Source organism: Heptranchias perlo, chromosome 13 (genome assembly GCF_035084215.1).
Source record: "Heptranchias perlo isolate sHepPer1 chromosome 13, sHepPer1.hap1, whole genome shotgun sequence".
Taxonomy (NCBI): Eukaryota; Metazoa; Chordata; class Chondrichthyes; order Hexanchiformes; family Hexanchidae; genus Heptranchias; species Heptranchias perlo.
Genome location: NC_090337.1, coordinates 62223947 through 62246413, shown reverse-complemented (window position 1 = coordinate 62246413; position 22467 = coordinate 62223947). Strand labels below are relative to the sequence as shown.

The 22467-nt window shown below is 43.8% G+C and overlaps 1 protein-coding gene across 5 annotated transcripts in view; it reads right to left on the bottom strand.

The window, feature by feature from the left end:
• The window catches only part of gpc5b (glypican 5b), a 688958-nt gene that overhangs the window by 269735 nt on the left and 396756 nt on the right, over positions 1–22467 (bottom strand). The window contains exon 9 of one of the 5 annotated variants that reach the window (XM_067995587.1): positions 1634–1855. The exons of the other annotated variants lie outside the window; for them this stretch is intronic. Within the exon in view, the coding sequence (XP_067851688.1) occupies positions 1812–1855 (44 nt within the window). The 3' untranslated portion in view covers positions 1634–1811. Of the gene's footprint in view, positions 1–1633; positions 1856–22467 lie in introns of those variants that run through there. 5 annotated transcript variants of the gene reach the window in all.

Genomic DNA, 22467 nt, shown 5'->3' with positions numbered 1-22467 from the left:
CAATGAGGCTAACTCATGTTCTGTTCCTTATCAAAGTAACACATTTGGCTAATTAATTATTTTCCAGGAATGCAATTCCTTTCTCTCGAACGTCCTTCAAGAATTGTGTAGAGCACAAAGTCCTCCGCCAATAGCCTCGTGGGTAAAGGCATCGCTCAATGTAACACTAACCCATAAGGTAATATGTTAAAGCCGTGCCACAGACATTGGAGATCCTTGTTCCTGTGGGCCCCACCAAGTACTGTCGCATCTCCACTTACCTTTTGTGCTGAGGAGCGGTGGCACCAACAAACAAACAGGGAAGGGTAGAACATGCAGTTACAGGTCTGTTAGCACTGCACGTTCAATATAAAACCCCTACACAGATCGGAAGGTCCCAGGTTTGATTCCCACTCTCTTTTGAGTTAGCTGATCTCAGCTAGGCAGGCAGTTCTAATGTTGCAATTGGCCTTATCATCTCGGGTTTGGGAGGGGGGGCGGAGGGGGAAAGTCAGCCTAAGTTCCCTCTCCAGATCACTTATTCTTATTAACCTCACATTAGGTTACTCTACAAGGTAGAATCTTGTGACATTGATGGGAAGCTGCTACAGTGGATTAACTCCTTTGATCAATGCTTTTTCACTAAGGGAAAGATGTGTAAGAGAAAGAATGTTTTTTTAAAAAAATACACGAGAAAGATAACACAGTAATAGATAGAGTTAACAAAGGGTTGAGATTAGGACTTATTTGAAACAGCCATCATGGAGTTGTCCACCGGGCCTCCTGGCAGATGTCCCACATCACATTAATCTCTTATACTGATTTTCAATAACCAGTAAAACAGCTATTTCAATTTTACATCAGTGTTAAGTGTGTAATTATTAAAATGGACAAATGGGCTGTTTTCTCGAGTCGATCATCGATAGCACAGTGTGGGTTGCAATGATTTATCAGTTTGGAGGTGAGTATTTTGGAAGTGTTCCCCTAGTGCCAGGAAGTGAGGCTAATGATTTAGGGTTTTTGTGGAAAAACAATTGGAATCACCAAATTTGATCCCCAAAAATCCCAGAATCTCATGCAAAAAAAACCCTGGAATTTGACTTATTGATTTGTTAGAAACCAGTGATGCTGCCAGTAGGTGCAGCAATTAAGCAAGCGGTTAGATCTTGACTTAAATCAGTCAGTCTGCAAGATGGAGTTTGCAAGCAAGCAGTAAGCTGTTGCATATAAAGTTGTTCTATACCATAATAAGCCTAGTTGTTTTTATCCTTCTATCAATGTTGGATTGTTAGGAACAATAATATAAGTGTCTGCTGTTTTGTTTCATGTAATGTAAATTTTACATATTACCTCTACATATTCATCCCATATCCTTTATTTAAATGCAGTGGTTCTCTTTGGTGACATAGCATTTTGCAAGGGGTACCAGCACTCTGAGCAGCACAGCAATTGTTTATCAATCAGCTGCTTAAATCCCGCATGTGTTGTTCAAACTGCTCGTCCTGCTAGAGAAGGCAAGAAGAAACAAAATGGCCAACTCAATCCCTGCTCAGTACAACTCATGGAAAACAATTAGGTCAAATCGAAATCTGATCTGTAAGTTCACCACATGTGTACACCAGTGTAACATAGAGGCTCCATGAATATTTATTTCTGATAAAACAGGGAGGTCACATTAGACAGTTCCTGCAAGATAACTCCATGCGAATTAGAACTGGGGAGAAGATGGAAGGCTCCTAAACCAAAATGGCTGCTCAGCACTCGATCAAATGCTCTGTTCACAGCTATACAGACCAGGAAGATCCCAGGTTCAATCGCTGTTCTGTGCTGAGTTAGCTAGTCTCGGCCAGGGAAACAGTTGAGCCGATCCCAAGCTCTGCTGGGCGAAGGAAAGGAAACGTCAGTCAGGGTTCTCTTCACAGATAGCGATGCACTGACTCCTACCGAAAAGTGGATATTGTGTGAGGACAGGAAGAGTTTGGCTGTGATACCTCCATCTCTGACAGCTTGCTAACACTCGCTGGCTAGGCGCGCCCATTAAGGATTTCAATTGGGTGAGGTATGGAGAATGCCTGTTGGACTATATCCTAGCATGAGCCACCTGTTTTAGGATAAGAGGGTAAAAGCACATTAAAGCCATTAGGGAAAACTGACAGCAATGAAATCCCAGGGATGCAGCCAAAATGGGCACAACTGTCCACCCACACCTAGGATTCTTGGCAGATGTCAGCCATGGCTCAGTGGGTAGCACTCTCACCTGAGTCAGAAGGCTGTGGGTTTAAGTCCTACTTCAAAGACTTGAGCACATAATCTAAGCAGGCACTCCAGTGCAGTACTGAGGGAGTGCTGCACTATCGGAGGTCCCATCTTTCGGATGAGATGTCAAACCATCTCAGGTGGATGTAAAAGATCCCACGGCACTATTCTGAAGAAGAGCAGGGGAGTTCTGCCCGGTGTCCTGGCCAATATTTATCCTCAACTAACATCATTAAAACGGATTATCTGGTCATTTATCACATTGCTGTTTGTGGGAGCTTGCTGTGCGCAAATTGGCTGCCGCACTTCCTACTTTGCAACAGCGACTACACTTCAAATAAAAATTAATTGGCTGTGAAGCGCTTTGGGACTTCCTGAGATCATGAAAGGCGATATATAAATTCAAGTTTTTTCTTTCTTTGACGTATCAAGTGTCACCAGTTAAGTGGGATTAGTTTGATAGTTCTATCAAAGAGCCGGCACAGGCACAAAGGGCCGAATGGCCTCCTTCTGTGCTGTATGATTCTATGATTCTAACTGGTGGTGCAATGGATTTGCACATTATCATTATTCCTACTCGACTTGCATTTGAATCCAGCCAAGACTGATATGATGAACGCTACTTCTCCATGTTAGCTGTATTAAGGGTTATGGAACCAAGGCGAGTAGATGGAGTTAAGATACAGATCAGCCATGATCTAACTGAATGGCAGAACAGGCTTGAGGGGCCAAATGGCCTACTCCTGTTCCTATGTTTCCATAATTGCATCATCAAGTTGTGGATGAGTCAAAGCTTTTTCTGCACTGAGCATCGGTGAGACCAAAGGCTTTCTGCTCAGCTCCTGCCAAAGATGGCACACCGCATTGAGCCTCCAATTCAATCCCCCCACCCATCCCCATAGCTACTGGCTGAGTCTGATATTTTGCTACCCGCGTTCTGTTCAACCCTCAGTTGAGCTTCGAACCCCATGTCCTATCCATCACCAAGGCCACCTGTTTCCACCTCTGCCCATCGCTAACCTCCAGGCTCAACTTCTCGTACATTCTCCTCGCCCAGCCTCCGGGCTCCAACCTAAATAAATTCCAATGTGTCAGCATTCCCACAATCCTGCTAGCCGTCACCCCTGCACATGTGACTAAAATGAGGTATCTTTGTCTAGTTTTGGATTGGTGGTTACCCATTGAAATCCAGTCGCAAAGGTAAGCACCTGGAATTTCCGCGGGAATTCTCCCGATCGGTCGCCACAACTTTGGTGGAGGATTGGCGGAAACTCTGATGAGACAGCGCAAACGGCCGTCCGTGATCAGAAGAATCGCCGTGAAAAATCCAGGCGCAGGAGAGTAAAAACTAACTGCAGTTAAATTCCATGACCCAAGCCTAAATCAATACAAATGTGGAGATTTGGTCATTTGTCTCCAAGGTTACAGGCTTGGGAGAGAAAAACCAAGCTGCATAATTCAAATATAAACAATGTGTAATTGGTTCCATTATGTGGGTGACTGACAGCTCCTTTCTGAATCAAATTGTCAGTTATTTAAATCCAAGGAGCTATTCCAACTGTTACAGGCGGTATATGAAGTAAGTTGAAGTGTTCAAATCAAAGAGAGTCGGTTTGGACCCATCAGTAGTTAGGTCAGATCAAGATAACTCATACAGTGGTGAGAAAAGAATCACTGTGTGTATAAAATGTTAATTCAAAAGAACAGTAAGTTTAGTGTAGAGATTGCAAACATTTGTTTTCCTTTTGAGGAGATGGGCAGTATAATTTCTACAGTAAAAATGCATGTTTTCTATTACTGTTATTCATTTGCTTTTTGTCTTTTGTTCAATAAATTTGCTTGATAGTTAAAAGAGACAGTTAAAAAGTTCTTGTGGTGCTACAGGACAGACCCAGTAACTAAAATAATTAACGCAAAGGTTATCTGTTTCTTATCCTGGGCATGTTACTGAAAGTTGACCGAGATCTCAAGGTTAGTGAACAGGTCAACAGGAGTTGTGTCTCACCAATAAGAGTAATCCAAGATATGGAAGTTGAAAGATTTCAAGTAAGGAAGGCAGAAAAGACTCAAAAACATATCACCCTCTCATCACTGACTTCCAGTGACTCCCCACCCCCAATGCACTTCATCCTTGTCTACAAATCACTCCAGCTCTCATCTCCTCCCTACATAACTCCTTCAGCACGGTATCCTCTGCTTCACTTTCAGCACTAGGGCCTTCAGCTGGCTTAGCCTTACACTCGAGAACTTGGTTCCTCAACCCATCTACTTTGCCATCTCTCTCCTTGCCTTCAAAAGCCCCAAAACCTACCTCTTTGACTGTAGCTTGGGTCACCTCACCACCCCGACTCTTCTGCTACTGCTTGGCATCAGTTTCTTCTTCGTTAAGCACCTTGGGGGTTTATTACATTAAATGTGCAGTATCAATCCAAGTTGCGGTTAGAATTCAGCATCAATTAACACTATATTGGCCAGCTAACCTCAATCATAGAGGCTGTGAGGATGGCTGGTGTGGAAATGGAAGTGTCACACTGGGACAGTAAGAATATCAAGCTTCAGTTAATAGAGGGAGGTTACCTCACTCATGGTACATTGAACTGAGGGGATGGGGGTGCAGAGGGCAGGAAGACTTGGTCCTGGCACTACAGTGCCACCAACTGAGCTAAATAGTCAGTTTGGCTCAGTTGGTAGAAATCTTGCCTCTGAGTCAGAAGGTTATGGGCTCAAGTCCCACTCTGGATTTGAGGACATAATCTAGGCTGAAACTTCAGTGCAGTACTGAGGGAGTTCTGAATTGTCAGACGTTCTGCTGAGCCCCTATCTGCCATTCTCAGGTGAACACAAAAGATCCCACGGCACAATTTGCAGCATGGCAGAGAGTTCTCCTAGTGTTCTGACCAGCATTCTGCCCACCACCAAGAAACAGATCATTTGGTGTTTGTGGGACCTTGCTATGGGTAAATTGGCTGCTGCATTTGCCTACATTAACAACAGCGACTGCACTTCAAGAGCAACCCATTTGCTGTAAGGCACTTTGTGATATTCTGAAGATGTGAAAGGTGTTATGTAAGTGCAATTTTTTTTTTGTTGGATGCCACGTTTCAGGGATTGTAGGTGGAGTGATAAACATTCCGAAGGACTGGAGATGGAGGGATAAACACACGGATAGCTGGTGATACAAAGAAAAACAGGATATAATTTGTAGGTCGTCGAATTGCTTAGCCGGATTGTTACTTATCCTGAGCTAGAATAGAGGTGGGAAGGGAGGGGAGAATGTTCAATCTCTTGTTCGGCCTTGCATTGTGGAATACAAGTGGCAGTAATGGCAACGACTGATTAAAGCTTCAAAGAGTTGGAGAGCAGTGACTCAATAAATATGGACAGAGACTTGAATCAACATAAGATGAGATCAGGTCAGGCGAGTGGAGAGGTGGGGGATCTGCTCCAAGGTAAATTGGAGTTACCCTTTATCAAAACTTTTCTTTAGTGAATATTTTACTTGCCAAGGTGCGGACAGTAGAAAGAAAGAACTTGCATTTGTATAGCGCCTTTCATGACCTCAGGATGTCCCAAAGAGCTTTACAGCACTTTACTACTTTTGAAGTGTAGTCACTGTTGTAATGTAGGAAATGTGACAGCCAATTTGCGCACAGTAAGGTCCCACAAGCAGCAATGTGATAATAACCAGATAATCTGTTTTTTTTTAAAAAGTGATGTTGGTTGAGAGATAAATATTGACCAGGACACAGTCAAGAAATCTCCTGCTCTTTTTCGAATAGTGCCATGGGATCTTTTACATCCACCTGAGAGGGCAGAAGGGGCTTTGGTTTAACATCTCATCCGAAAGACAGCGCGTCTGACAGTGCGGCACTCCCTCAGTACAGCACTGGAGTGTCAGTCTAGATTTTGTGCTCGAGTCCCTGGAATGGGGTTTGAAACCACAATCCTCTAACGCAGAGGTGAGAATGTTACCAACTGAGCCACAGCTGACACCGAAACCACTGGGAGATGGAATAGTTTGCTTTTTGACCAGCTGGAGTCAGCAACAAACATTTCCAAAGTTCAGGCATGGTGCAATGAAAATTTAGAAGGAAGTTCATTCTATTATTCCCCAGGAATTTGCCTCAGCCCCAATCTCAGAAGAATACCCTCCACCATCCCCCCACAATGCCAAGGTGGGGCCTGTTTCCAATTCCCACACCAATCTGCCAATGGCTGCTTTGAGTGAGATACCAATGATGTCAAATTAGGGACAGTTTAGTGAATGGGCCCCTTCTCCGGTAGGAATGGATTGAGATACTGCAGACCAATTTGGCCCATAACTTTTTCTCTTGATAGAGTAGGCCAACATGCAACTGAAAACGAGATTGGAAAGAATACAAATGAGGGCTGATTCGGTTAGCGTGGTCATCGGGGGACCTCCCTTTTACAAATCTGATTAGGAAACTGAAAAAGAGCATTGAGCGATGTATGTCAAATGGTTGGATCGGAGAAGATGCAGGCTTCACTGTATTGTTAAAGCATCCAACCCCAATTAAACTGCTTCTTTAGCTGTTTTTTTTAAACCAGTCTCCAGGGAACGGTGTAATGATGGGGACCTGGTTTCATTCCAGGAAACTTTGACTGCTCAGGCAGTTACAGAAATCAGCACCGTGGAATGGCCTTTTGTCATCTTGGGATAATGTGACAAGTGTTAACCTTGTCATAAAATTATTGATGTGGCACTGAGACAATACAGAAGCCACTGGAGGACTGAGACTGTCTCACATCTTTACAAGGTGACACTGGTTTCATACGTTTCCCGAAGTCGCTGACTAATAATAAAATCTAAATGGGTTCGATATTACGCAGTGCGATACTTGCACAGCAATTTATCTGTTAAAGAGCGGACAGGGGAACAGCAGGTCAGTTGCTGCTGCTGCTGCCAATTGGGGAGGGGGGTGGGGCGGGGGGGAGGAGGAGGGGTGGTTTCCCAGAGGTCAGTACTTTTCATTCATAGCGCCCCCTCTGATTCAGCTGAGGCTGCGTGCTGGAAGCGGGAAGGGTTACCTTGGAGACATGCCAATATCTTTCTTCAGTGAAGAGCAGCCGCTGGGCCAGATGAAATTGCGACAAGGGCTGTGTTTGGGCCTGGAGGCTTCTGCTTTAAAGTACCTCCATTTTAAATTGACCTTTATTTTTATAAAAAAGCCCTTCCTCAGTCACAGGCCTCCTCCCTGAAGCACTGTATACATTCTCTTACTGCAGCAGCGTGTGAGTTATGTAGGGCATGGGTGGGAAATCCCTTGTAAGATGATGCTCATCTTCAGCACTCAATACATCAGTACACGTTCTTCATCCATCTCTTTCTGTGGTCCTAGGAACCACCAATGACAAACTAATTGGAGGACCTGTTAAGCCTCAAGCTTCGTCTCCCTGTACACTTCTGAATGGTCTCGTTCTCCATTTCTCTACCTTTTCTAATGCAACTTGCTGCCAAAGCTGAATAGAACGTTCTGCGATCTAATCGGTACATCAGGGAGACCTTAGCTTAACTTCTGTGGATTTATAATTCACTGTTCAAACTACATGCCCCAGCACTCGATTAGATTTCTTAATTGCTTTGCCATGTTGTCTGAATGTTGACAGTGGTTGAGGGGTGATCTAATCGAGGTGCTTGAAATGATAAAAGGATTCCATAGGGTAGACTAAGAGAAACTATTTCCTCTGGTGGGGGAGTTGAGAACAAGGGGGCACAGACCTAAAATTAGAGCTAGGCCATTCAGGAGTGAAATCAGAAAGCACTTTTTCACACAAAGGGTAGTGGAAATGTGAAACTCTCCCCAAAAGGCTGTGGATACTGAGGGTCAATTGAAACTTTCAAGACTGAGAGCGATAGATTTTTGTTAGAATAGGGTATCAAGGGATATGGAGCAAAGGTGAGTAAATGGAGTTGTGATACAGATCAACCATTATCTGACTGAATGGCTTGAGGGGCTGAATGGCCTACTCCTGTTCCTATGTTTCGTTTACCATTATTCCCTATCTAAACCTCCTCATGCTAATTCAATACGATTCACTCTATACTTATGATGCATATTTTTTTCAAACTACGTGCAAAGCTATACGTCTCTCAGCATTAAATTTCCATTACAATTACGTCTGCCTAATTGCATAACTGTTCTAAATCTGCTTGAAAGTGGGATTAGATAGCTCCAATTAAAGAGCTAGCACCAGCACAGGTGCAATAGGTGGAACAGCCTCCATCTATGCTGAAAGTCTATGCCTCCATCATTTAGCTGCTCCCCCTGTCCCCACTTTGCTCCTTATTTCTGTGTCATTAGCAAGTTTGACAAGTTGTCAGTTGGTTTCAGTGTCCAGGACATTTATGCAGATTGGAGGCAGTAAAGATCCAAGAACGGACCTCTCTAGGACTCCAGTAAACACCTTCCCCCGGCTTGATATTAAACTTCTCACCATTGCTCTGTTTTCTCTTTTTTAAAAAAAAACTAGCATCTTATCCAGTCCCTTGTTCTATTCTGGATTTATGTTCCCTGTCCCAATGTCCTGCCCAACAATTATCCCTCAACATACACCACAAAACAAATTATTTGTTTATTCATCTCATTGCTATTTGTAGGACCTTGATGTGCGCAAATTGGCTGCCATGTTTGCCTACATAACAACACTTAAAAGTACATCATTGGCTGTAAAGCACTTGGGAACGTCCCGAGAACATGATAGAAGCTATATAAATGCAAGTTCTTTGTCATGATGTGGAGATGCCGGTGATGGACTGGGGTTGACAATTGTAAACAATTTTACAACACCAAGTTATAGTCCAGCAATTTTATTTTAAATTCACAAGCTTTCGGAGACTTCCTCCTTCCTCAGGTAAATGTTACATTTACCTGAGGAAGGAGGAAGTCTCCGAAAGCTTGTGAATTTAAAATAAAATTGCTGGACTATAACTTGGTGTTGTAAAATTGTTTACAAGTTCTTTGTGTCATTTGTCTTTTAGCTAGATTAGTAATTAGCTACATTAATAAATTAAAAAGTGTTTTGCAGCCAATGAAGTACTTTTGAAGTGTAATCGCTGCTATAATATAGGATTACCATGTAGGATTGTGTTGTAATGAGAGGATGCCCCTGAATCTTTTAGAACAAGCTACAGTGTTTTTTTTCCCCCAACTGATTGCTCTGTCAGCCTCTGCCTGAAGGTGTAATCTTTTGCTGAGGTACAAGTTCCATGTTTGCCCAAGCGACAGGAGCTCTGTGTACCCTGTCCTCACCCAATGCCCACGCATGTGCACTTTCCAGCAGGAATCAGCCAGTAGCAATCGGAAGGAAGAACCCTTGCTATTTTTATCTCCACCCCTAGCCCAGGGGGTACTGAGGTCAATTCTAGCATCCCCCCAACTGCTGTCTTGGTTGTGATCGGCCAACTCAGCACAGAGCGGGAGTCGAACCTGGGACCACCCTGCATGGGTGAGTATCACACTGGGCCCGTGCCTTTACTACTTTTTTTTGGCTCTGGCATCTTGTCCGGTGGATGGGGAAGATCTATACAGGTGAATTATTGGATCACTTCACTCCTTGTACAGAAGGAGGTCGGAATAGGACAGCGGCCATCTTTGTCACTGGTTTCAGTTCTATGGTGACAGTCAGTAATAGTGCTGGGCGCAAACGTGCTTATAAATGAGTTATTAGGCAAAAAAAAAAATCAAATTCAATCTTAAATCTTTACAACCATTTTATGTTTAACAGGGGTCCGAAGGACCACATTCCATCTTTATATAGGGTCTTGATTTCTGGCTGCATAGTGTAGTGCTAAGCCGTACAGACCGGGATGGTCCCAGGTTTCATCCCTGATCTGTGCCATGTTAGCCGATCTCAGCTGGCACAGCAATTTGGGCACTCCAAATGCCCTCAGTGCCCCTAGCTACAAAGGAAACAATTCAGCCAAAGTTTCGGCTCTTGATCACTATCCAGTAACCCCTTGCTGAAAAGCAAACTCCTCTGGTTGCCTGATGATGACAGGATTGGGCTGGACTGTGATGTCATGTCCTCCATGATTCCAAAGTCTGTCACTCTCCACCTCTGCCTTCGAGAGAGGAGGAGATAAAATTGGAGGGAACAAAATGGGGCCTTGATGGCAAGATTCCTTCTTTAACCCTTTAATCATGAACATTCTTGCAGATATGTAGTGCTACTGTCCAGGCTAAGTTCATGTGCATCCACAACTTCTTTTGCACAGGCACTGTTTAGATTGAAGGAGACCAGTGCCTGGGAGCTGGCTCCCGCCAATTACACTACTAGATTCATAGAGCTACACAAAACTAAAACTCGATCTATAAGTGTGTGGTTGGCATAAGGGAGCCAGATTTAGCGGTGTACAAAATGTGAGCTGCCTCACGGATGACGCACCCCTGGAATCTGATCTACAACGAGTGACAGTGTAAAAAGGGTCGAAGACTAACTGTAGTAGAAAATGGCTCTGGTTGATTAATGGAGAATTGATGGACTCCCCGCACCCTCACGCATTAACCTGTCTGAATAATTCATACTGTATTTAAAGTACTAATTGATAGTGAAAGGGATAGAGTATCTTTAGTCATCCAAAGCTAGAGCTCCCTGGATGACTAAAGATATAGAGATTTAAATGAAACAGAAAAAGGAGGCTTATGATAAAATGTAATATTCATAATATAGTAGAGAATCAAGTTGAATACAAAAAATGTACAGAGGAGATCTAAAAAAGGAAATAAGATGGGCAAAGAGAGATTATGAGAATAAATTTGCGGCTAACAAACATATAAATAGTAAAATGGTAGTCAAAAGGAAGGGTGGGGCCGATTAGGGACAAAAAAGGTGATCTTCTTGTGAAGGGAAAGGGTATGGCTGAGGTAATAAATGAATACTTAAAGAGAATACTGCCATTGTAACAGTAAAGGAGGGGGGTAGTAGCGATATTGGAGAGGATCAAAATAGATAAAGTGGAGGTACTTAAAAGGTTGGCAGTACCCAAATGGAAAAGTCACCTGGTCCAGATGGGATGCATGCTACGTTACTGAGGGAAGTAAGGGTGGAAGTTGTGGAGGCTCTGGCCACAATCTTCTAAACCTCCTTAGATATGGGAGTGGTGCCAAAGAACTGGAGGATTGCAAATGTTACACCCCTGTTCGAAAAAGGGGAGAGGGTTAAACCCGCCAATTACAGGCTAGTCAGCCTAACGTCAGTGGTGGGGAAACTTAGAGACAATAATCTGGACAAAATTAATTGGCATTTGGAAAAGTATGGGCTAATAGATGAAAATCAGCACAGATTTGTTAAAGGAAAATAGTGTGACTAACTTGATTGAGTTCTTTGATGAAGCAACAGAGAGGGTTGGTGAGGGTAGTGCAGTTGATGTTGTGTATATGGACTTTCAAAAGGCAGTTGATAAAGTACTACATAATAGCCTTGTTAGCAAAATTAAAGTCCATGGGATTAAAGGGACAGTGGCAGTGTGGATACAAAATTGGCTAGAGGACAGAAAGCAGAGAGTAGTGGTGAACGGTTGTTTTTCAGACTGGAGGAAGTGTACAGTGGTGTTCTCCAGGGGTCGGTATTAGGACCACTGCCCTTTTTGATAAATATTAACGACCTGGACTTGGGTATACAGAGTATAATTTCAAAGTTTGCAGGTGACACGAAATTCGGAAATGTAGTAAACGATGTGGAGGATTGTAACAGACTTCAGGAGGATATAGACAGACTGGTGAAATGGGCAGACACATGGCAGATGAAATCTAACGCAGAGAAGTGTGAAGTGATACAATTTGGTAGGAGGAATGACAATATAAACTAAATGATACAATTATAAAGGGAGCACAGACAGATAGACCCAAGAGTGGATGTACACAAATCTTTGAAGGTCGGCAGGACAAGTTGAGAAGGCTGTTAAAAAAGCATATGGGATCCTGGGCTTTATTAATAGAGGCACAGAGTACAAAAGCAAGGAAGTTATGCTAAACCTTTATAAAACACTGGTTAGGCCTCAGCTGGAGTACCACACTTTAGGAAGGATGTCAAGGCCTTACAGAGGGTGCAGAAGAGATTTACTAGAATGGTATCAGGGATGAGGGACTCCAGTTATGTGGATAGACTGGAGAAGTTGGGGTTGTTCTCCTTAAAGCAGAGAAGGTTAAGAGGAGATTTGATAGAGGTGCTCAAAATCATGAACGGTTTTGATAGAGTGAATAAGAAAAGACTGTGTCCAGTGGCAGAAAGGTCAGTAACCAGTGAACACAGATTTAAGGTGATTGGCAAAAGAACCAGAGGTGACATGAGGAAACATTTTTTATGCAGCGAGTTATGATGATCTGGAATGCACTTCCTGAAAGGGCGGTGGAAGCAGATTCAATAGTAACTTTCAAAAGGGAATTGGATAAATACTTGAAGGGAAAAAAATTATAGGGCTATGGGGAGAGCAGGGGAATGGGACTAATTGGATAGCTCCTTCAAAGAGCCGACACAGGCACGATGGGCCAAATGGTCTGTTTCTGTGCTGTACCTACTATGATACTATTTCACACAGGCACAAACAGCTGTGCAGAATGACCGCAGCAACAAGTTATGGGCATGCTGACCTACTTAGCTGATTGATTTATAGTTTCCTCTGGAGGAGGTAATGGTCGAAGGTCAAATCATCTCCAAACTCTTGATATGAGGGCAGTGTTGCACACGTCTACCTTTCTGCGTTCATTGAGAAAAAAGCTACCCTAATTCTCCTCTCCGCATCTCGATTCCAGCTGGGATGCAGTTCCATGGGCATCAGCAGCCCTCCTTAACTCTTGCTGGTGTCCAGGTCGATGGCCCCAACAGTCCTCATGAAGACCCTATTTCTTGTTGCTAACGAGTTCCTTGACCCCAGCAGCCCTCTTCAAGTCCTTGGCTCTTGCTGGGATACAGTTCTGTGGCTCCAACAGTTCTTCTGAAATCCATGACTCTTGCTGGGCTATTCCATGGCCCCAGTAGCCCTCTTGTACAGTAACAAAGTGCTATTTTTAACATGTTAGCTTAGGGAAAACTAGCAGCCAGTATCCCCCGTGGAGGACGTCACATCTGAGCCCAATAACCAACATACCATCAGGGGAGTTTTCCAAAAATATCTTTATGCCTGCTACTATGGGTTCTGAAGAAGATTAGATCATGTGATTCCTGGTCCTCCATGGCTAAGGTCAAACGTTGATAAGAAAAAAACTTGCATTTATATAGCGCTTTTCACAACTTCAGGACATTACAGCCAATGAAACGCGGCCACTGTTATAACATAGGAAATGCGGCAGCCAATTTATGCAAGGTCCCACAAACAGCAATGAGATAAGCCGAGGGGGCCTCGGTTTAACATCTCATCCTAAAGACAGCGCCTCCAACGGTGCAGCGCTCCCTCAATACTGCACGGCTCAGGCTACTAAATAAGCCAAGACAGATTCTAAACCCAAAGGAAGTATAAAGTTGCAGGTATTTCAAAGAGTGAGTCCGCTTACATTGTTGGGTAAATTGTTCGAGATAGCGAGTGAAAGTTAAAGGACTAAAAATCACAAGGCAAACCAGTCAAGGGCAGTGAATCCCGGGCCCAAATTCCTGATGCGCGTTCCCATCACGCGACCGCACTACCTCGCAAAACATAACCCTATTGATTCCTCTGGACCAGAACAAGCCAGTCTTGGCAACACTTCTACAGAGCAGGCAGAATGAGACTATTTGTGCAATTAGAGTGTTTGAAATAGTAAATGGAACTCTCCCTGATCTGTGGGCGCTCATTCACTCAGTACTATGTACCTAATGCTACTTCTTTCATGCGCGCCTTGAAAAGAATTCCTGGCTGAATGGTGAACATATTGGGGCAGGTCCGCACTTGCAGATCCACAGATGTGTCTGAGACTGAGAGAGATGACATATGAAATGCGAACACATTGTCCAACCCCGGCGCTGAGAACAAGCCTCTGTGACCACTAACCTCTGGGTACAAACAGCTGTCAAGAGATTCAGATCGGCCTATTGTGTGGGTCAAATGCACAGGACTTAATCAGGCCTGAGAAGCCTGCATGCCGGCCGGATGAAAGGCTTCGCTGGATGAGGCTTTTTAGTGGAGAACCCTTTGGAATTCTAGGAATGTCTCACACGAACAAAGGCCTATTTTCCTTCTCATCTCATCCACAGCCGGAGGACAAAGGCACCAGGTTACTCTGACTGGACCTGAGTGACACCCAGTGGGAATCTGGTCATAACATCCAGACTGTAGATGATTTTTTTGAGGAACATTACAAATATTTATGTAGATACCTCCACCCAGTGGGGCACGGGGGGGTGGGGTTAATGTTCTTATGTTGCATTCTCTTCACCTACATTTAAATTTCAACATAGTTTTGTCCTCTCTAGGTGAAGTTATGGTCAGGCTGGACACCTTGGGATCAACAAAATTACAGAAAGCGATCTGCATTACACATATAAGACTAGACATTACTGATGGCAATATCAGTGCCAATCACTTAACATATCCGTACAAGGTTTCTCTGTCACTCGTTTAACAGACTAATAAATTTAATACATTAGAACTATTGCTCATACGGAGGATAAACTCCAACATTGACTGGTTGGGCCGAATGGCCTGTTTCTGTGTTGTAATTTTTACGTAACAACAGACACGTTAACCCATTTAAAGTAAACGAACTAAAATAAGAGATAGAGCCATTTCAGACAGTCCTAGCGAACGGAGAAGACATTTCCGGTCTCTGAATATCGTCATCCGATGGGATAGTCGTGTCCAATGGGAGTGAAGTGGCCACTTCCATCTCTCTCCACCACCCGCCCCCTCTCACAATTGCATCCAGCTGGTTCTCCTGGTAGGAGGTTATGAGTCAGGCTAATGACCCGTCAACGTAAAAAGGGACTTTGTTATGGAAACGACCTAGAGCCCAATCTGCTGGATGTAAAAGCAATGGGTTGCCTCATGTATTTCAGACTGAGATGCAATCTGCTCTTCTATCTGTTTTCCATCACATAATGTCTTGGCCTGTGTGTTACATATGTTATGTTTGCTAGCAGGTCTCCCCTGTCATTGCCTATGGTGAATCAGGAGATCCTCTATTTTATAACAATAGGGTGTTGTACCTTGTAAATGTACAATGTACTTACAAGGTCACCAATTTATACTGACTGGATATGGCAAATTCTGTTTTTATTGAATGGTATTCTGCAAATTTTACCGGTGTTTTTGAAGGTCGATTTCCATAACTGTCCATTTATTCACAAAAACCATGACAGAGAACCAGGATTATTATTATTATACATTGCTTTGCCTGTGCATTTGATTTTTTTGCCCCCTCTTTTTAAGCCCAGGGCACACGTGGAGATGGTAGGCAACATGCAGGTCTGTGGTAGGTATGTGGAGTTTAGCAGTACTGGGGTTGTGAGGTTTGGGGGCAGTTATAAGGGGGGGGGGCGGTGCTTGGATTTGGTAGTACTTGGGAATGGATCTGGGCTATGCCACTACTGTGTGGGCAAACCTACTGTTGGGTGGCTCTGGAAGGGAGGGGGTGGTGGAATGTGGGGTTTGATTCTTGGATCTGGCAGTAGTGGAGACAGGTAATATTATAGAGGTCCTGGGATAAGACAAAACTGTGGAGGGGTTGGGTTCAATGGTCAGGGACCAGTGGTTGGGGGGGGGGGGGGAAAGAGATGGTGGTGGGGGTGTTAGGGTCTGTCAACACTGGTGGTGGGAGAGAGGACATCACAGGAAGTGGGAGATTTGGGAAGGGTGCCAAGGTGTACAATTTTAAGGGAGATCCTAAGGTGAATCAGTGGAAGGACAAGGGCTGGCATCATTGGAGCATGCTACAGTATGACTGCATTGTGAGGGGTCTGGAGATCAGGTAGCCTTGGGGACAGAGTCTAGCAGCGTTAAAGGTGTGTCTTAGGACACGGCAGCACTGTGGGGGAAGGGAAGTGCTAGGGTCTTGGAGCACTGATTGGCAGGGGTATACCAATATTGGGAGGCCGAGAGTCCTGGGGCCTGGTACTATTAGGGAGGGAGTCCCAGGAACGATAGTACTGGAAGCGGGCTGGAAACTGGGATCACTGCTGAGGATGAAGTTCTCAGAGCAGTGGTGTCAGGTTTCAAAATATTTGTCTATTTGGACTAGAAGGGATTTTGGATTAATTTATGTTACAACGCTATAAAATTAAATTCAGCGCACAAGGGTTAACTTCCAGCACACACACGCTATCTAGGAATGTTGAACAGTTCAGTTATCAGAAGGGTATCAGAAAAAGTAGTTAACAGAATTGTGTGTACTCACAATACCACATCAGTTTGAGACAATGGGGAAGGTCATTAACACAATTTAAAAAGGTTCACATCTATGTTGTTGGATTGGTTTCATTCATTGAGCACAGCAGGGGGCTTAACTGGTCAGGCATTGTGGTTTGCCATGACCCCACATCAATGGTGGGAGGGAATAATTTTGAGTGGCAGCTCAGTAAGGCAATACTCAAGACAGAGAGCTGGAGGAAGGCAGAAGTTAAGCTTGTCTCTCTCTCTCTCTCTGTAAAAGGGACAGTCTGAAATATGTTTGAATCTGTAACAGTCAAAATGGCAGAGAATTCATTTTCTAAATGAGCACCAGTCATGATATTAACAAAAGTGAGGTAGGCTCATATTAAGGGAAAGGGTTACCTGATTTATTATTTTTGATGTTTCAAGAAAATAGATAAAACTTGCTGCAAAAAGGATGCTTTGTTCAGTCATAGAATCACACTGCACAGAAGGAGGCCATTTGGCCCATCTGCCTGTGCCGGTTCTTTGAAAGAGCTATCTAATTAGTCCCACTCCTCTGCTCTTTCCCTATAGCCCTCAATTTTGTCCCCTTCAACTACATATCCAATTCCCTTTTGAAAGTTGCTACTGAATCTGCTTCCACCACCCTTTTGAGCAGTGTATTCCAGGTCATAACAGCTCGTTGAGTAAAACAAATTCTCATCTCCCCTTTCATTCTTTTGGCAATTACCTTAAATCTGTGTCTTCTGCCAGTGGTATCAATTTCTCCCTATCTACTCTATCAAAACCCTTCATAATTTTGAACACCTCCATTAAATCTCCCCTGAACCCTTTTTGTTCTAAGGAGAACAATCCCAGCTTCTCCAGTCTCTCCACATAACAGAATTCCCTCATCCCTGGTACCATTCTAGTAAATCTCCTCTGCATCCTCTCCATTATTCTTCCTAAAGTGTGGTGCCCAGAATTGGACACAATACTCCAGCTGAGGGAATGCAGGGAAGGAAAACTTGGGTTCTGGGAGCACAAGGAAGAAGCTCCTGGGAGCATTGCAGAATGGAACAGTGGGGTCCAAAAGCACTGGGGAATGGGATACCAGGGCCTGAGGAAAATGGCAGTGAGGTATGCTGGGGTCCAGCAGTTATTGAGGGATGCACAATCTGACACAATTGGGGAGGAGCTACTGTTTGGCAGCATTGTAGGGGGAAGAGAGCCCAGAAGGATCTGGGCTGACCCATCCTGGACAATTCCTGGCCTTGAATGCCTAGCCTGAAGCAGGTTTAAAGCACATAAAGTACTTCAGTTGTGTAGCTGCTGACTGTGTACTTCATTTGATAATAAATACAGCTGTGATTGATCAGAATGTTCACCACTGGATAACACAGGTAACGTAATTATCTCAAAGACAAAGGCTACATTTAAACAAACACTGGTGACATTATTAGCCTGCTCTACTGAACTGAAAAGCATTCAAAATTAAATAACTTGTCTGTCAAGAGAAAATCCCTCAAAAATAATCTTTCTACAGTAATAAGCAGAAAAAAATACATATTTTACAATTAAAAGATTAAATCTGTGTCTTTCTCTCTACACAAAAGAAAATGAGCAGGTTTTATTTAAAGGTTTAGTTGAAAACTTACTCAAATTCACCATCCGGTTTGTATTCAAATCATTTTCAAAAACAAACAAACTAGACACAATTTGACATTTCGATTGAGAAAAATGATGGAAAAAGTCAAACTGGAATTTGAACATGAACAAAAGCTGCCCACAGGTGTGTGATCAGTATAGTCTGTCAGGCCTGGAGTGGGGCTTTGTTTCTCACTCACTCACACAAACAACATACACTCTCCGCTTCAAAAAACATCCAGTATAAGGGGAGATTTTCCTGGGTCTACGCCCAGGTGCAATGGAATGCCAGGGCACAGCGAATAATAAAAATATCAGGCAGGTCAGAGCACACACCTGTTAAGGAAGCCGATCAATTGTCCTCTCTTTAAAGGCATGCCCTCAGACCCACCCAATTTCTCGATGCCTGCTACACCTAAATGATACAAGGACACCTGGGCACACACCGAGGAAGATCTCCTATGTAAACTTTACCTCAATAAAGCTTTTCAATTTTCTCTTCTAGCTTTTCTGAAGAAGTGTTTGGAGTGATTTGCTTGATTCACCTGCTCCTTTCTTTTATTGCTAGGTTTTCCTGACTGGCCATTCAGGATTGGTTGTTTTCATAAGTCCTGAGTACTTACTCATTGGCAGTTGTCTAGCCACTTTCCTTGCTTTTGATTTGTGCATCCCTTACTCCCCAGTCCTCATTTGCTGCTGTTTTACTTTGATGCTAATTAAAAAGGTGTGACGGAAAAGTGTGACAGGCAGTAAGTGTGACAGGCAAAGCGTAATGGCAAACAATATGCCAATAAAAGCGTTGCAGTATAGGAAGTAAGTTTTGCACTGTAGGAAGTGGACACACATCAAAGATTTTAACACAGTGTGTTATACTCAGTAACACATGTCTCATTATATAATATATACAGGGGTGTTATACCTGTGCCTTCTCTTATGGGTATGGGTCAAGATAACACAGGTCTAACAACTGGCTGAAATCACTTGCTTGAAATTGTGCATTCCACATTCTCCTTGTCACTTCAGAAGGTGAAAAAGTAACATGCTGTTTGACCAATATATAAGGCTAAGACTAGTTGTACAGATTTATTTACTCATATATTTACAAGCAGAAAGATCATCAAGGTCCAACAATCAGAGTGTCAGCCTTGGCTCAGTTGTTAGCACTCTCACTTCTGAGTTAGAAAGTTGTGGGTTCAAACCCCACTCCAGGGACATAATCTAGGCTGACACGTCAGTGTAGCACTGAGGGAGTGCTGCATTGTTGGAGGTGCCGTCTTTTGTATGAGACGTTAAACCAAGATGCCTGCCCTCTCAGATGGATGTAAAATATCCCTAGGCACTATTCAAAGAAGTACAAGGGAGCTCTCAGTGTCCTAACCAACACTTATCGCTCAACTAGCAATACCAAAAACAGATAATCTGGTCATTTATCTCATTGATGTTTGTGGGACCTTGCTGTGCCCAAGTTAGCTGTCACATTTGCCTACATAACAGTGACTACACTTCAAATAAAAGTAATTCATTGGTTATAAAGCACTATAGGACATCCTGAGGACTTGAAAGATCTTCTTTCATTCTTTATTTTACAAAATGCAAACTGCGTTGTCTGTTTTAAGACAAAGATGGTGTCCATAATTCTTGCAGCTTTTCTTAGAAACACAAGGGCCGGGTTTAACCCAGCCCGCCTGATGGAAACGGGGTGGGCAGTTAAAATGGCCTGTTGGACTGACCCGCACCGATGCTGCTATCTTCCCATGGGTTCCGATCTTGACCTGCTCTTCTCAACAGGGGAGGGGGACAGCAGCCGGAAGACAACAAAATCCTTCTTTAAATATGCAAATCAGGCTCCGATGACATAACCGGGGCTAGTCTGCAATTTTAACTGGACGACTGCGCGGGGAAGTGATGTGTTATCCCCGCCAGACCAACCTATCAGGAAGAGGAGATGGGGCCAGAAGAGGCCCAAAAAAGTAATTGGATTTTCTTCTTTTTGCTTTCCTTGTGGGGCCAGTGCTCCTCCGGGCCCTATAGAGAGAGTTTGGGCCTCCTTTGGCCCAGGCTTCCCCACCTCCCATGACAGCGTGGCCCTCCCGCACCCCCTTCCGACCACTCACCCGAGTACTGGGACCGTTCCTGTGGGTCCCGCACACTAGATGGTTTGCGTTCTGCCTTGGCCCCCACCCACATGACTCCTACCTGGAATTAAAATCGGGGCTTCAGTCGCTGACAGTACACTATACAAGATGACAGGAATCATCTTGTAAAATGCACTAACTCCTTCCTTTAAACAAAATTAGCTCGACAAATAGAAGGCTGAGGACTTTCAGAGGATCTCTGGATTATATGGGAGTCTTTTCCTTTAACGTGAAAACAGTTTCTTTGAAGATTGTCGCACACAAACATTTTCCGAACAATAAAAATCAGTAACAGTGACCATGAAGCTGTTTGATTGTCGTTAAAAACCCAACTGGTTCATTAATGTCCTTGAGGGAAGGAAACCTGCCGTCCATACCCGGTCTGGTCTATATGTGACTTCAGTCACACACCAACAAGGCAGACACAGGCACGATTGACCAAATGGCCTCCTTCTGTGTGGTAAATTTCTATGATTCTAAGGTTGACTTAATTGCCCTCTGAAGTTGCCTAGCAAACCACTCAGTTGTATCAAATAGTTACAAAGAATAACACCTTCGCCGCATGGATTCAGCGGTTCAAGAAGGCAGCCCACCACCACTTGTTCAAGGCCAACTAAGGATGGGCAATAAATGCCGGCCTTGCCAGCGATGTCCTTTTAAAATTCCTTTAAAAAACAGGAATTCAAACCATGATAAACAAAGTGGTAATGGCTTAACATTCCTGGTATTCTTTGCACAATCCCAGAGACCAAGCTTCGCAGCCGATCACGACTGGAAATCTGTCTCCAAAATGCTTACTTTAATATCTCAAACAAACTATCACTTGTCAAGGTAACTTTACCTTCATTGATTTGCCCCATTATTAGACTCACCATCTCCTCTCTCCCACTTTGAGCAAAGAGAACGCAGCCTCCATTTTTTATTTTCAAAAAGATGAAGAACGACAGAAATTTCTGTTCCCATCACTGTCCTATCTGAGGTCAGAGAAAAAAGGCTGGCCAACATTAGTGATGCATGAAGCAGGCCCAGGGGTCAAAGGTAAGAGATGATAACTGAAAGAAGCCAGATCTTCCTTGCCCCATTCCAAGGCCTGGAGGTGATCAAGATGTAGTGGAGTCTTGCTGGGCTCCAGTTCAATCGGCATCACTGGCTCTCCACTTACTCACACAGGTGGCCGGGACTTTCCTTGGAGCTGCTCCCGCCCTTCTACTGCCGTAAATTTGCCGGAAGGGTGTTGGAAACCCCGTTTAAGAAAGAACGAACGAAATTTGCATTTATATGGTGCCTTTCACAGCCTCAGGACCTGACAAAGTGCTTTACAGCCAATGAAGTATTTTGAAGGGCAGTCACTGTTGTAATGTAGGACATGCAGCCGCCAATTTGCGCACACCAAGGTCCCACAGACACAATGTGATAATGAACAGATAATTTATTTTAGTGATGTTGGTTGAGATAAATATTGGCCAGGACACCGGGAAGAACTCGCCTGCTCTTCTTCAAAATAGTGCCACGGGATCTTTTACATCCACCCGAGGGCGCAAATGGGGCCTCGGTTTCATGTCTCATTCGATAGACGCCACCGCCGGCAGTGCAGCACTCCCTAAAAGGGCACTCCCAACAAAGTCATGGCAGCGGAAGTGTGGGAACAGCTCCAAGGAAATTCCCGCCCATGCTTTTGCCAGTGGAACTCACTGTATAGGCTAATTTCCTTCCTCCCTTGTCCTGGATCACCTCATCTACTGCCCTGGCCAAGATCAGACAGCTCAGCCAAGATCAAAGATTGAACCTGGGATCATCTGATTGTAGGGCTGAGTACTACAGCGGCTGGGGAGGGGCACTTACCCACTAGGACACCAGTCGAGCTCGAGTTCGGGTCTTCTGTCCAGGAATTGAGCCCCCAAGATGCAGGACTGTTCTTCACTTAGACATCACACTGAGAAGCAGCCCAAAAACTTCTGAATTAAGCTTTAGTAGTAAAAAGCAAGCGATCCGAGGGATTATGGAGTAATTAATTACCCATTACATTTCTCAACATATTTAATTATACATGTCGGCCAAGGTACTGAAAGAAATTTAATTGCTTATTAAACATGCACATTACTGAAGTTAAAGAGGGATGTCAATGTAAAGAGAAGCACTTTAAATGTGATGAACCTATTTCTGTATGTA